At 29.9% G+C, this 16,009-nt stretch overlaps 1 protein-coding gene across 1 annotated transcript; it reads left to right on the plus strand.

Annotated features, from left to right (window-relative positions):
- The first annotated feature begins 11,536 nt into the window (after positions 1 to 11,536).
- On the plus strand, positions 11,537 to 13,632 carry LOC108321673 (bidirectional sugar transporter N3). The gene is made up of 6 exons (XM_017553495.2): positions 11,537 to 11,646; positions 12,187 to 12,223; positions 12,380 to 12,590; positions 12,701 to 12,862; positions 12,945 to 13,064; positions 13,150 to 13,632. Exons 1-6 carry the CDS (start codon positions 11,601 to 11,603, stop codon positions 13,387 to 13,389), a joined length of 816 nt encoding a protein of 271 aa, XP_017408984.1. The 5' UTR covers positions 11,537 to 11,600; the 3' UTR covers positions 13,390 to 13,632.
- Positions 13,633 to 16,009: the final 2,377 nt, after the last annotated feature.

Raw genomic sequence — 16,009 nt, forward strand, 5'->3', positions numbered from 1 at the left:
ATAGTGGTAAGGTTTGGCGTTCAAATAATAGATCATGGTGTGCATGTTTGGATGTTGGTTAATAAATTTCGCCGACGTTTTATAGTTTTATTTATTCGAACAAATTGTGTTGGTTTTGTCTTTTTTTAATGCTTTGTGTTGGACTAAAAACCTGTTGTTAGGAGCTGTGGAAGGAAAACCAATTGTACATCTTACATGTACCTGATGACTTTTTTGAAATAAAAAAGAAGAAACGAAAGGGTGCGGAACACCTCAGCCTAGATGTTGTCAAGCAGTGACGCACGGTGCTCTATTTTACGCCTAGAGAGGAAAATTTTGTTTGGGCATCAATTGCTATGTTTGAAAGTTGCTTGTTAATTGTAGTCATCATAAACTTTTGTACGCAGCATTTGCATGATGTGTGATGCGTATGAAGAATATCTGAAAATGATCTAATATTTGATAAGACGGTGGATATTTAGATTGGTGTGGAGTGGAAGAAAGTAGAAAACAAGATATGAGTGTAGAATTTGGGATGAAATAAATAAGAGTAGAAGTAAGCAGCGATGTCCAATTAGGAGATTGTGTAGAACAAAAATTTCAAAAGTCCGCATTGATTTCAAAGTTGACCTCGCTATTATTTGTTTATTTATTTATTTATTTATTTGTAATTGTGATGGTGATGTTGACGCATAGAGATGCCTTGAGAATGTGGTCCTTTGCTTTGGTGATTGGGCACTTGAAAGAGGGAAGTTCCTTGATTTTGAAGCCAAATATTTGTCAACTCGGAAAGCCAAATTTCGCAAAAGGGCGAAGGAATAAGATATGTGTCTGAAAACAAAGCAAAAGTTGTTACAAAAAAGCAGTGGTAATTATAAAGATGAGAGGGTTTGAGAGATATGAGAATGTGAAGATTGTTAATGATGTTTTTTTGGCAAGGAAAGTTTGAAGCAGGAGTAGGTAGGTAGCTAGAAGGAAAGTTCCTGAAAAGGGCCATGGAATCCTGTGGCATGGGTGTAAGTGTAAGATTTTAAGATTTACAAAACCTAACTTCTATTTTTTTCTTGTTATATTTTAAGTAAAAATAAGAAAGTTAAAAATAATATAAAATTAAAAATTTCTTCTCTTAATATTTATAATTTGAATGTGATGTTAATCTTTTATATATAAATTAAATTTATATTTTATTATTATTATTATGTCTCCTTGTTAATGCTCTAAAATGAATTATCTTTCTTTTACCAAAGTAAACAGAATTCACCTTGTGTAAACAAATTACACATGTACAGATCCAGCTTTATTCCTCTTTCTCAGCTGAGCTGGTAGCCATTTTTATCCCCTCCATCTCCAGAATAAGAATAAGAATCAAAATAAAAAAAGGTAGCGTAACCGTGAAGACAACAAATTCCAAGGAGGTCAAACAAAGACCACTGCAACCACCTCTTACAAGTTACCACAATTCACTTCACACTCTATCTTCTATTTACTTTCAAAAAAATATATTTCGACATTATCAATTTTATGTTTTATTTTTTTTTCTTGAAAGAATATAATTTTTTTTATGATTATTTTATAGATATGTTAAATAAATACAAAATAATGACATCATACCATTTTTCACTTTAAATGTTTTTAATGTTCACACATTATTTACTCATCCATTTCTCATCAGAGTCACTAATTTCCACTACTATATGTTTTAGTTTATTATTCTTCTATTTTCATATAATAAAATCAAATAATAAGCATAACTTTGTAAAATTCAAAATTTACTTTCAAAATTTACTTTCAAACTCTATCTAATATGTTTTGTTAAAGTTTGCTAATAACTAATGTATTTTATTGAAATTACAAAATTGTCGACAAAAATCAACAGAAAAACATCTTCACTTTAATCTCTTTACTTTCCTAACGAGATATTCTTACTACTTCACTTTCAAAAAGACTTACATTTCACATACCTTTTTCTCTATTTTATAATTTTTTTTCTCAATCATATGTTTTTATTTTTTGTTTTTTCAACTGTCTATCCATTTTTCATTTAATACAATTTCTTGTGATAATTTAAACTACTTATGCTGAAGGATAATATGGTCTCAATTTCTTACACGCACATTTGATCTTTACGTTTTCTTTTTCAGGATTTTAGTTCTTGTAGGTTAAAAATCGGTCATTTTAACTCAATCCTCAAATAAGACACCATAAAAAAAAATATGTTAAACAGATTAATAAAATAGAATTACAAAATTTAGTAATACGAAAACTAAAATCGGAAAATAGCGTTGGAAACTCAAGCTTACGGATCAAGAATTAAAGCAGGGTTAGAATTATAATTTAAATAATTATTATTTTAAATATGAAATACATTTCATCTATGTAATTTTTTCTTTATTGTAAATTATAAATTAGAAATATATTGACTCAAAATAGATGTTTATCCTAGACCAAAAACTTTGTTTTTTTTTTTTTAATTTCAAAATAGTTTATCTTCTAATTTCTGAACTCAGCCCATCTCTGTTGTCGCTTACGCAGGCCCACCTTACAATCGAATTCCAATGTCGGATTTCTTTTTGCACTCCCATACTTCTCATCTTCACTCTCATAAATATGAAAATTTCCGATTTACTCTTCTGATTTAAAGTGTTTTTTTTTTCTTCTGAATTTTGAAATACGGAAACACCTCATATTTAGGTTGTGTAATCTAAAAATCAGAAGTATCCTGTCGATTATACAATTTAGAAGTCACTTTTTGCATATCCATCAGACTCTATCTTTTTATCACCCCTAAATGTATAATAAATAATAGACTACAATTATGAAAAAGTAAAATATGAAATGTTCCACCAAATGTCATTAAAAAAGCTTTTAAAAGTTAATAAAAAATTATGGTTAATTATTATAATTTTAGTAACTTAATTAGTAATTATTTTTTTATTGTTAATTAAATATTTAACTTTTAATATTTATTTAATGTAGGAACAGAGGAGAAAGACGAATGAAAGAGTGTGTGTTTAATCAATGGTTCTCACTTGTAAATAATAGTTGTATTCTAAGTATAACTGAACATATGCTGAAATTGTTAGATTGAATGCTTTACAGGGACAGACACCTTTATTTCCACGGATATTTGGTCATGAATTACGAGGGTATGCACTTTCCATTTGAAAAACAACATCTTTCTTAATCTCATATTTGATTGTATATGTCTTGGCTAATTTATATTGGAAGTAAATGGTAACAGGATTTTGAAGATTAATATTGTTCTAATATTTTTTTAGTTTAAGTGGTTGGACTGTTGAAGTAAAATGGTAATAGATGATATTTTTTCTTTTTAATACAGATTAAAGCACTCCACCAATAAATTGACCTTTGCCTTGAGTCGAAGCTACAGTACCTTTTTGGATAAAGAGTAAACTTGAGTGAAACCCTTTTATTTATTTCATCTTGAGAACCATGTAAAACTTGAATGTAAAACGTGTAAAGTTTGCTATTTGATGGCCTATTTGTTTGTCATTTGTTGTAAGAATATGATAATTTTTTTATTACAATATTTGGCTTTCTTATTTCCTTTGTTTTGTCTTGATTAATGGATATGTTATAGTTATTTTATAATTATTGATGACCAGTTAAGAGTGTAAATTATTCACTAAGTATACTGATTCCATTATAATACAAGATCGTGTTCACATGGATTTTGTTTTATAAAATAGTAATTTATAATTTATTCAAGAGCAACAATATTTTAACACAAGAAAACAACTAAATAATAATATTTTTGATTATAATTATATTATTTTTTTAATTTAAAATCATAATTAAATTGTAATAACATAATAATAAATGTTGGACAGTTTTAAATAAAAATTTGAATAACAATAAAGATAAGTGATGTTGATTAAGATATTCAGATCTGATTTGACTTTTCTTACTCAACTACACTAATCTAAGAATACTAGAAGTCATGTTATTCTTCATTTGGAAGTGACCTTTGCATTAGTGAACAAGATTTTTTAAATTAACTGAAATTGTAGATTCATCTTTAGTATCTACCAAACATTAAGAAATTTGATTGGATCTAAACACTAAATCAATTTTCATTGTATTTAGGATAATGAAATATGATGATTGACCAAGTCAACAATTTTCTCTACTCCTCATTCTATATTCTAAGTAAAAGGGATTGTTTTACTAGTTTTCTATATGAATATCATGCAAGATAAGAGTCTAAATAATATACTATATGAAATAAACTAGACATTTGTCAATCACTTATATTGTTGTTTATTATAACATCCCAAATATACAGTCATAAACTATATAATTAGAATAATCACATGTAATAATAATTCAGTACAGTTTTCCACTAATGAACGAATGCACAAAGACAAACGTCCTTACATACGATTTACAAAAATTTAAGCCGAACATAAGTAGTACCTGACTGAACGGTTTACAGGAGAAAATACCGAACGGTCGAACATAACAAAAGAAACGGATAAGGTGGTCGAACGACCACTCTATCAATCACCTATACTACTTGCCGAACGTCCTACTGTTCGGTCTTAACTTCAACATCCACCAAGTTCTCTTCGTCCAGCACATCTTCCAGCCGCTCGTCTCCTTCTGCTCACATCCACACGGATGATCATTGCAACGACAGGACGAACGTACAAAACGAGACAACACAAGGGAAACACACGGTAAGCTTATGTAATTTAATTCATGCGTCAACATACAAATTCATGTAAACAATTCAACACACAAGAACACATTTCAACGTACGCATTACATAAAGCTTAACACTAGACTGACCGTCCGGACTGTATGAATTCTGCGTAGCTACAAGCGTTCGTGCACCCGGGTGGTGTGGTAACTGGCATCCTCATCAGCTGCCACCCGAGGTTAGTCCGTTCCGTCCAAAGTACCCCTAAGGACGAGGACCTCCTGCCGTTCCCACGCATGACGTACCCCCTCTACTTGAGGACGAGCACTCACGGAACATCAGGATCGAACAGCCAGCACTAGCTTCCCACAGTCATACTTTACAAATTCCAACATTCATCCATGAGTCGTTCCTACCCGGAACGCTCGTTTAAAAGTCACAACTTTCTTTCCATCTCATATACTCTTCATCATTTATCATTCTTTATTCCATATTCATTTTCATCATTAATAGGGAGACCATAAAAAACCGAACGTTCTGTCCTCACTAAGACCGAGGACGGGACTAAGATGACGTCCGTTCCAGATCAACGTACGAACGACTGAGTTACGACTTCGTTTGGGAATAACCGAGGAATGTCCTGTTTTATTGGACGAACGCTAATTACCATGTGAATCAGTTGAATGAATTGACTCTCGTGAATTTCAAACCAATACTCCGAGAATAATTTAAGTGTGGAGGCCCTAGGCCGAATACATCAAACGTGGACATCTCAAGACGTTAACGAACCATTTCTATAATAATTCTCATACCGAAATCCACTGTCAGTCAATGACCGAACGTGGTACAGGAAGTTCTTCTGAAGTTGGACGTAAGCTATTTCATTTAGACTAATTTTACAAGAATGAGTACGAGCGCTCAGTATAAGACCGAGCACCACTTAGAGCGAGCGCTAGGTGTAAGACCGAGCACTTCTCAGTATGAGCGCTTGGTATAAGACCGAGCACCATTTAACTTATAACAGTAGATTTGATAAATATACTAAGGGACTGCCAAGGTAGTGTTTATGAACGAGAAAGTATGCTATTACATATATATCAAAGAATGGAGTTTATCACAGGATACCATATGCAACTGTGCTTGGCCGAACGCTCAAGCATAGTGTTTTAACACGAGGACACTCGTCCTCAACTAGGGTTCTATCCAAATGAAAGAATCCCATTTTTAACCATGTTACAAAGGAAAACCGAACGGTCAAAGACCGTTCAGCAACGAACGTACATTATCGTGGGAAATTCTTATTCAATCCATTTACATTCTAGTTCATTTCTCATCATACAATCTCATGGTTTCATTCGTTCACATCAACATCAACTTTCACATTTCATACAATCCATATTATGTAAATTAATGCATTTCATTCCCAACCATAAATCAACGAACGTTCATGCAATTTCATCACATTAAACATCATACATTATACTCATGCGGTCAAATAACGGACGTTCATACCAAACACAACATACGAATTAAATCAAATAAGCTTCCCTTACTTGGATACGTGATGGAAATGGTCTAAGAGTGGGTTTTTGGTTCGTCCAATTCTACAATTTCTACCCTCAACGATCAACACTTCTCCAAACTAAACCGAACAATCACAAAGAACCAAAAATCACTTAAACTATACCCCCGCATGCAACCAGAACTTGGTTTGCATGTAATAAAAGAACGAACGACTAAGGGGAGAAAACTTACCGGCTCAATCTTGAAACTTGTTCGGTTCAAGATGAAGCTTGAGTTGCCGGGAGCACTTCTACGGTTTCTGAATGATGATCGGAGAAGAGGAAAGGTTAGTTTTTTTAGAGAGAAGGTAGGAATTCTAGTGAGAAGGAGGAGAAAAATATAAGATCAGATTTTTGGAAGATGAAGGGTGCATGCAGAGAGAGTGGGAAGAAGGTTTCAAAAAAATCATTTTTCTTCCCATGTAAAACGAACGTCCGCTCTCCTGCTGACACCTGCATTCACTATCTGATTTCAGATTCTCGTTTCTTGACACTTGGCGTCAGCGCAGAGGGGTTTTGAGTGCGTTTTAATGAGATTAGACAGGTGGGTTCTGGGTGCATATTTACGAGGTCTGACAGGGTTCTTCAGAAACGAGAAAGGAAGGTGCGTGCAGAGAGTGGAGCGTTTTCTGAAAACTTCAGTTTTGCTTCCCCCGCCGAACGCACGTCCAATCTGCAGTCGACACCTACTTCCCACTACCGATTCCCGACGCCCCTCGGCAGGACACCTGACGTCCGTTAATGAAGTGTCTCGTCCTGCGGTCGCCACATGCGTTGCTGAGGTGTCTCGCTCTCCGACCGCCACGCGGACTCCAGCGAATGTACGTTATTTTTCAGAGTCTGACATTTATGGTATGTAAAAAAAATTGTCATGTTTAAGTCAAATAATAATTTAATTATTAATATTATTGTCTATGATTTTAAATAAAATAAATAATTTAACTTTTTATTATAAAATTATTGAAAAATAATTAATAGTTGAAATTTTGAAAATTAAAAAAAATGTCGCAATTTTAAACTTTTAATAAGTGTTAAAGTCATAGTAAAATATAATATATTTTTTGGTGGTTTCTAATTGTATAAAACCTTATATAATATGTGACGGTTTTTAACGGTTAGATATATTTTTTTTCTGGTAAAAATACTAATGATTAAAATATTTTTGTCACAAACTATTTTGACAAATGTAATTGTGACGGTTATTTTAATCGTTATAAATATCATATATATTTTTAGTATGTATAACTATATTTGTGTGTTATGATTATTTATAATTTATAACAATGATATTGGATTAAAATAGTAAATAATATATAACAATCGAATTTGGATCCAGCTGTTTTCAAGATGGACTAATCTAATAATCGTCAATTTATTAAACTCTGAATTATCAAAATGGGAGAAAGTCCAATTGCTAAAACTCCTATACAAATTTTAAGAAAGTATATGAATAAATAATATTTATCATATGATTATACTTTCTGTTATAATATGTATTTATAATCAATGGGTTTCGTTTATATTTTATAATTAAATTATTTATTCAAATATTATCTTTCCTTTATTTCAAGAGGCTAATATTAAGTTGGATCCTAGGCATATCAATAATAGACCCGGTAGATAGTTAACGAATATTATTAAATTATATATGAAATGTATAGTTATAAATAGATTTGCGATATAGTAAAATTTGTAATAGTAATTAAATTGATGCACTATTATTTTAAAGAGGTGTAAATATTGTTTATTTTTTTATTTTAAATTAAATCTTTAAAATATTAGTTATAAATTAAATTGTTGATCATAAATTTTACAATGCATATGTATGAAAGGACATAGTTATTTGGATAAATAAGTATATTTACAAACTCTAGTATTTATTGGTAAACATGTCTTATTTGCACATCAACAGATTTTTTAATTAGTTAATAAGTGGTTGCTACACTTAAACAACAAATAGTTGATTTTAAAATATAGCTATAAAAGCCTGAAAATGTAAATCTTTACACACATACAGTGGAAATAAATTTTTATATCTTCATTTTTTAATTATTTCCTTTTTCTTCTTCTATTTACTTAATATTTTGCTAGACTTTGCATATTTTTCGAAAGTGTCTTTTCGTTGCTGCTGATCGCACTCGAACAGAACAGTGTCCTATAATTCAACATGATAAATTCCTTGAGTTATAACATTTTAGGAATGAAAAATGAACAAGTTTTCATAAAACTTATTCTGATTTTAATGAAAAATTTCTGAATTGACTAGATATACACATGGGTCTAGTAATGTTTAATTTTATAAATTGATTATTAGGCCGAACTAAATATTTACATATCTATTCTAGTTTGATTCTTATACCTATTCCTATTTTAAATTATGAAAATACTTTTAGTTTATTAGTTTAGAAAATTTATATAAACCTTTCATTTATCCTTAATTTCGTAATTTATTTCAAGACATATACTTTATATTTACTTTTTCTTTTATAATGATTTGATTTATCCAATTGTTGGTTGGGTACTCTTATTATTTATTTAATATTTATGTAAGTATAGTTTCTTGTTTGATATATAGAAAACATGTATATTTTATAATTGAATACTTATTAATGTCCTGTCTTCTTTATTATAATTATTTTTATAAAAAAAATATTCATTTAATATTTAGAATGATAAAATGGACACGTATAAACTCAATTATAAGTATACTCATTCTTCAATAATGATAAAAATAATATAAAAATTTCTTACGAATTAACTATAAAAGTAAAATAAACAAATTGGGACATATGTACTCCATCCTAATAGCATGGGTGTATTATATTCAACCACGCAGACATATGTTAGTATTTTAAATTATGAAGACATTTTTAGACTTTTCTTTAATTCTTAATTTCGTAACTTATTTTTAAGATACATATTTCATTATTTTATTTTCTTTTATAATTATTTTACTTCAATCCAATGGTTAGTTTAATGTTCTTATTTGATATTTATCTAATTATAATAATTTCTTGTTTAAGTATGCTTTTTTAGTTTGATATTTGATTTTGGAAAGTGAACAATATATTTTGAAATTAAATACTTATTAATGTCACGATTTTTCATTGTAAGTTTTGTTTTCTATAACAAAATATTATTTAATTAATATTTAAATAGTGAAAAGATGGATATAAACTTAAATATACGAGTATACTCAAAATTATTTGACGAGAATAAAAATTTCATACCCATTAAAAAATATATAAAATAATTATAAAAATCCGGACATATGTTGTCCATCCTAAGATCATGCGGTGGATTATATTCAACGAGACATCTATACTAAATGTACTTGTAGTTTGTGACATGGATCCTTTGGCTACAAGCCAATCTAGTCAAATTGTCCAATGATGCTATGCTGATGGTGGGACTCAGCAGAAAGCCAAACTATAAAGTTCATTGACTCTAAAGTATTTGTTGAAACATGTATGGTGTAGCATTTGCTTCGCTTCAAAACTACTTTTGTTGGATCATCTGTTTTTATTTTGTACCTAGCTGCTTAAATTATTCAACAAATATGGTGTTCAGTAATAGTGTTTATGAGCCTACTGCTTCATTTGGTCCGTTGTCTGTAACTAGGCATAAGAACATGACAATATATGTATATATATAAATATATATATTAAGGTGACGCGAGATTCTCTTGACTTTTGTAACATTTTGTGGACGGTTTTTAAGGCAGTCCCAGAAAACAGGCATTATGAACCCCAGATTTGATTCTTGTAATAGAAAACATGATTGATTTACAGCAAAAGAGTATCATGATATATGGTTCAGAGTACTGCTTTGACTGTAGCCCACGATTTTATTCCAGGATCAATATTTATGGTTCATCAGGCTACTTTGACGTATCTCTGTCCACCCACCACCCCCATGTGTACGTGTTCAAAGCCTGCGTGTTACTGTTCAAATCACAAAATTAAATACGTTTATCATTTATATATAATACCACTTTTCTTTTCTTTTCTTCCCATTATTATTAATCAAAGGTTGTAAAGCAAAGCACCTTAAGTAAACTTTTCATGGTGCTCCATCACGATGCTGATTAACACCTTCAAGACAGATGTCTATTTCCCACCAAATGGTATCCAAATCACAAAAACTACAATTAAAACTCAATCATTTTAAGAAGGAAAAGAAGTTGGCAGACATTATTTTGAAACACTTGTTGGAAAATATTAAAGTGAAGAAATGATTGTTACGGGAACTAATACTTTTCTTTTACCTTTTTAGTCAAAAACAATTTTGATATTACGGATCTATACAAAAAAAAATTTAAATTACAGTTATGAATAAGTTTTGCTGCTTTCACACGATTTTAAATGAAAAAAAATTAACTGTAAAAGGTGAAGTCGTATGAAAGTGTGTAACTTTGGTTATGAGACATTGTAAAAGATAAAATTGTACACCCACATATATTTTTTAGGTCTGATAATCGATTACATCTAGTAATTGATTATAATAAGATGTAATCGATTACTTAACATTCAAATCGTTTAAGAGATCTACTACTTTATTGATAATCGATTATAATATTAATATAATTAATTATCAGTGATTATAATTTAAATTATAGACCTCTATAATTGATTACAGAAATGCATTTTCATTTGATTTTTTCAATTACTTTGAGAGCATATTATTTTTCAATATAAGAAAAATATTAAAGTGAAGAAATGATTGTTATGCGAAGTAATAGGATGAAAAATAAAAGAAAAAGAAGATGAATATGAATATTACTTGGAATGAATTTGGTAGTGTTTGACTTCTGATCTCCTAATCCAGTTAAAGCAACTTCTATTTTTGCCCTATTTTACATACATAATAAAACACTTGGGACGTCAATTATTGAATAGTTGGAATATAGAAATGAATTTGATTATTGTACTGCATGCATAATTTGCATAGTGAGCTTTTGACCATTATTTGCTTTTTTTGTTTGATTGAACTCTTAATTAATGGTAGTGACGTGAATGGATACGTTGATTGAGGAATGTAGAAAGTGGAATGGAAGAATGCTGATTCTGTCCTGTCGTACGTTTTCTATCTTCGCGTATTGACTGATCATCATACATGATCACTGAATGACACAAATTAAAATCATGGAATCTACGATGCCAACTAAAAATGCACAAGGCATATTTTCCCCTGCCCTCGGAACAATATATGTAATATATATAAATATATTTTATTTTATTTTTATTTTCTAGCTGCTTTCTTTCTCATCAACTCTGTGTATATATACACTTGTATTGTGACACCATCTCACCATCACCACCCACCTTCTCTCCCTCACATTCAGTTCAACTCAAACTTTCTCCCTTTCTCCCCCCAAACTCAAAAACAAACCTAACATGCTTATCACTCACCATACTTTGGCATTTGCATTTGGCATGCTGGGTACGTATATATCAACCTACCAACCATTCTTTTTATTACTCATCCGCCTCTTCACCATACTGACATTTTTTTTTTCAATTTAAAAAAAAATATAGTTTGATTTTTTTGTCTATATTTTTTTCTATTTTTTCTGATTCTTATAATGAGTTTTTTAGTTATTCTTTTAATCTTATGAGACTTATAAAATAAGTAAACAACTCATGAAGGAGACATATATATGCAAGAGAGTTTTTTTCTTTTTTCGTAAAATATCAGATTATGCAGTAAACACAATGATATTAGATACTTCTCACACCACTTGTTACCAAACACACCAATTGCGGTGTCTCTTCGTTTTCGACCAGCTTGTCGGTTATTCTGATGCTTTAGCGATTGGTCAAAATTCAATATTTAACTGAACATTTTTTTTTCTTCACCCTAATTATTTTATTATATATTTCTTTAAAAAGGCTTAGTGAATAGACCTTTTCTACCTGTGTGGTTGGGTTGTATCAGAAAAATGTTTGCTGACGAATGGTTGTCTTTTTGATGCACATGCAGGTAATGTCATTTCGTTCTTGGTATTCTTGGCTCCAGTGTAAGTAAATGATTATCTGTCTATCAACGAATTCATTGTGACTAATTGCATTTAGTTAATGGTTTTATGTTAAAATAGAAAAAGAAAAGACTAAACAATATTTAGGTTATTGATAACCTTAAAAGGTTTAAAACTGAACATGTTTGAATATTGCAGGCCAACATTTTACCGGATATACAAGAAGAAATCAACGGAAAGTTTTCAGTCATTGCCTTACTTAGTAGCATTATTCAGCTCAATGCTTTGGTTGTACTATGCATGGCTGAAAAAAAATGCTGTTCTCCTCATTACCATTAACTCATTCGGATGTGTCATAGAGATCATCTACATCGTCTTGTACATCACCTATGCAACCAGGGATGCTAGGGTATTCAACCACAGACAAACTTTGCTTATTAATAAAATGATTGATCATATATATGCATGCATGTCGGCACCAATTTAAACACTAAAATTGTTTGTTTATTTGAACTGCAGAACTTGACCATCAAGCTGTTTTCGGCGATGAACATGGGCTCCTTTGCTTTGATATTGATAGTCACAAACTTTGTCGTGCATGGTCCCCTTCGTGTGCAAGTTCTGGGATGGATTTGTGTTTCCATTTCCGTCAGTGTTTTTGCAGCACCACTCAGCATTGTGGTACGCATAATTCCTTAGTTGATCCATGTGTTCAAATGATCATTGCAAACTTTGTTTATATCTTATTTTCTGGCGGTTGCAGGCGCAAGTTGTTCGCACGAAGAGTGTAGAGTTTATGCCTTTCAATTTGTCATTTACCCTTACATTGAGCGCCATAATGTGGTTTGGTTATGGTCTCTTTCTCAAGGACATATGCATAGCTGTAAGTGTTGTCGTACAAATACAAGGGATGAATTATTTTAACATTCAGCGACTGACTATTTTGTTTTTTTTTTCTTCCTGTGCAGCTCCCGAATGTGCTTGGTTTTGTGCTGGGGTTGCTTCAGATGGTGCTGTACGGAATTTACAAAAAAGGAAATAAAAAGAGTAATAAAATGGAAAAGAATATTCCACAAGAGCCACTGAAGAACATTGTTGTAGCGAGCCCGATGGGAACTGGAGAAGTGTTTCCCGTGGAGGAAGATGAAGAAGAAAAAAAGAACCAAGTTGAAAGAGAGGAGAAAAAGAAACAAGAGTGCGAGGTCTGAATGATTCATTACGTACGAGGATCATGTCTTCACTATCTACGTACTTGTGTTCCATTAAGTTGTAGTTATCTGCATGTAATAGGGATTTCAAACTTACGGCCACGTTAGTTATTGCTTAGGTAATATTAACTCACTGATGCGTGTTTGAGAGAGCCCTTACACTTTAGGCTTGGTTTGTAAAAATTTCGTCCCCCAAGTTTGGTTTATTTCTTTGAAAGTGTCTTATGGACAACTTGAGCTATAGTTTGACTCGTTTTAAAACAAATAAGATTTGAATTATACTTATTTAACTCACTGCCACTTTTATAGTCATTGTCATAACATTATTTCTTCAGTTAGTTTCAACTTTTTTTTTAAATTTAATAAATAATTTAGTACCAGATAATAATTTACATATAAATATAGACATAGGACATACTTTTACATATTCATTTCACACATATGACACATAGTACAAATATAAAATAAGAGTAAATTTTTGTAATTTTTCTAAACAAAAGAATAAAAAATAAAAAAGAGTAATATTAAATATTATGTAAAAAATTTATGAACGTCAAAATATTAATTTTCTAAATATATATATCTAGTCAACATGCTTGAAAATCCAAGCATTCTATACTATTATATTTTTATAATTAAGTCAAAAATTTCATAATATCCGATCAATTTAAATAAATAAATATTTACATGTTGTTAATGTCGAGTTTGTAAAATTTGAACTTAACTGATCACTTAAAGAAATAAATTCAGTACTATATTTAAACTTATTTAATTAATTAAATAAACAAGTTTACAAATGAATATATATATTTTGTGTTACTCCTCTCGTCATCATAAGTATATATATATATATATATATATATATAGCAAGTTGGGCACCTATACGACTAATGAAAAACCAAAAAAACAATGAATGAGAGATTACTTTTAAACTGAAAATCTATATGAATGAAATAAATCAATTTAACCTAGGATTTAATTGGGCTGATTGTACAAATGGGATTGATATTTTAAATATAATACAATTTTTTTAATATTTCAAAATCAATATATTTTAAAGACACATAAAAAATAAAGTCAATCTAAATTGAATACATTTTTGGGATTAATTTCTTCTCAGTTACATTTCATAATGTTGTATAAGTATATAGCAATGAGATTTCGGATGAGAGTTAGTTGGACAAATTATTTTTAGCTCACTGACGAGAGATTTATGGCATGATGATTTTGGATTGAGATTTCACCATTTTGATACCTAATAAATTATAGTATCCACATTTTATATTTACTATTTTATTCTTTTTCATGATAAGTACAAAAGTTTTTTTTAGTGACTATATTCTTGAATTAGTTGCAAAATGTGTCAAAACAACGTTTCCCTTACATTGTCAACTATATTATAGTTTTAAAACTTTACTGGTGACTGTATAAATAAATGTACTCTAGTGATGTTTGGCCAACGCATATCTTCCATCTCTTGCCAAATCTACTAAATTCTTAGTATATGTTTTCCTTTTTTTCTCCTCCCAAGTTACGTCCATCTTAAAGTGTTTGAATATTGAGGATTATTAGAGTTTGCTAACTCAAATTAGAGTTTTTCTCTATTATATAACTTATATTTTATGTTTTTATTTCTGTTCTTAGGAAAAATCTAAACACTTATATGGGTATATGACATTTTAGAAATATAATATTTTGAAAAGTAAAGGAACTTAGAAAATAATAAGGTGATAATTAAAATTTACAAAATTGGATGAACATAAGCTTACAAAAAAAAATATTACATCTATTTTACATATTTAATTATCTATAAGAATAATTAATATGATTATTTCTTGAGTTCAAAGAATTTTTTTATACTAAACTTAACTTATCCTTTTTCATCATGAATATATTAGTAAGTAATGATTTAAATTTCTCTTTATGAATGTTACGTAAGGAGGAAGACTAGGACCGCTTAAGGGAGTAAAATAAAAGTAGAGTAATTTGGTTCAAAGTTTAAGTGGTTTCAAACTAGAGTATTCAAGTTTTAGTCATTCTAAGTTAAAACTAGCTTGTATTTTTAGATTAAAACAATTAATTATAGCTTTAAGTGAATTTCGCTTCTTATTGGACGTCAAAAAATGTCATATATTGATACATTGTTGAATGAAAACTCAAAGTTGATTTGACTATTCTAATAAAAATCAGAACACAGTCCTAGTAATTGAAAATTGTCAATTGCACTCAGTCACTTATGTTTAAGAACAACGTTTGGAGCTGATTTTCTTTTCCAGTTGAGTTTGAAACATTCCAGACTGAAAAATCAAACATAATTTTTTGTTATATTTTCTTTAACATGTATTATGAAATAAAAGTACGTAAGATTAGTATTATCTACAAATAAAATTCATTTTATCAAAATATATTTAAAAAAATGCAAGCATATATAAATCACACTTATATTATAGAAGGAAGTTCATTTTTTTTATGTCTTTTTTTGGGTCAAATTCTTATGAATTTGTTTGTAGTACTATTTCAAAGAAATCTTTATAAATTCATATCCATTTTTTTTTATCAACGTAGGACTTTGTTTCCTAAGAACTTCTGCTTTATAATTATTTGAGTAAGGTTTAATGAG

The sequence above is a fragment of the Vigna angularis genome, chromosome 2 (genome assembly GCF_016808095.1).
Source record: "Vigna angularis cultivar LongXiaoDou No.4 chromosome 2, ASM1680809v1, whole genome shotgun sequence".
Lineage (NCBI taxonomy): Eukaryota > Viridiplantae > Streptophyta > Magnoliopsida > Fabales > Fabaceae > Vigna > Vigna angularis.

Coding starts and splice junctions, on each gene's coding strand:
- LOC108321673 (XM_017553495.2), top strand. CDS start 11,601: ATGCTTATCACTCACCATACTTTGGCATTTGCATTTGGCATGCTGG. Junction 12,591..12,700: donor ATGCAACCAGGGATGCTAGG/GTATTCAACCAC, acceptor TTTGAACTGCAG/AACTTGACCATCAAGCTGTT. Junction 12,863..12,944: donor CAGCACCACTCAGCATTGTG/GTACGCATAATT, acceptor TGGCGGTTGCAG/GCGCAAGTTGTTCGCACGAA.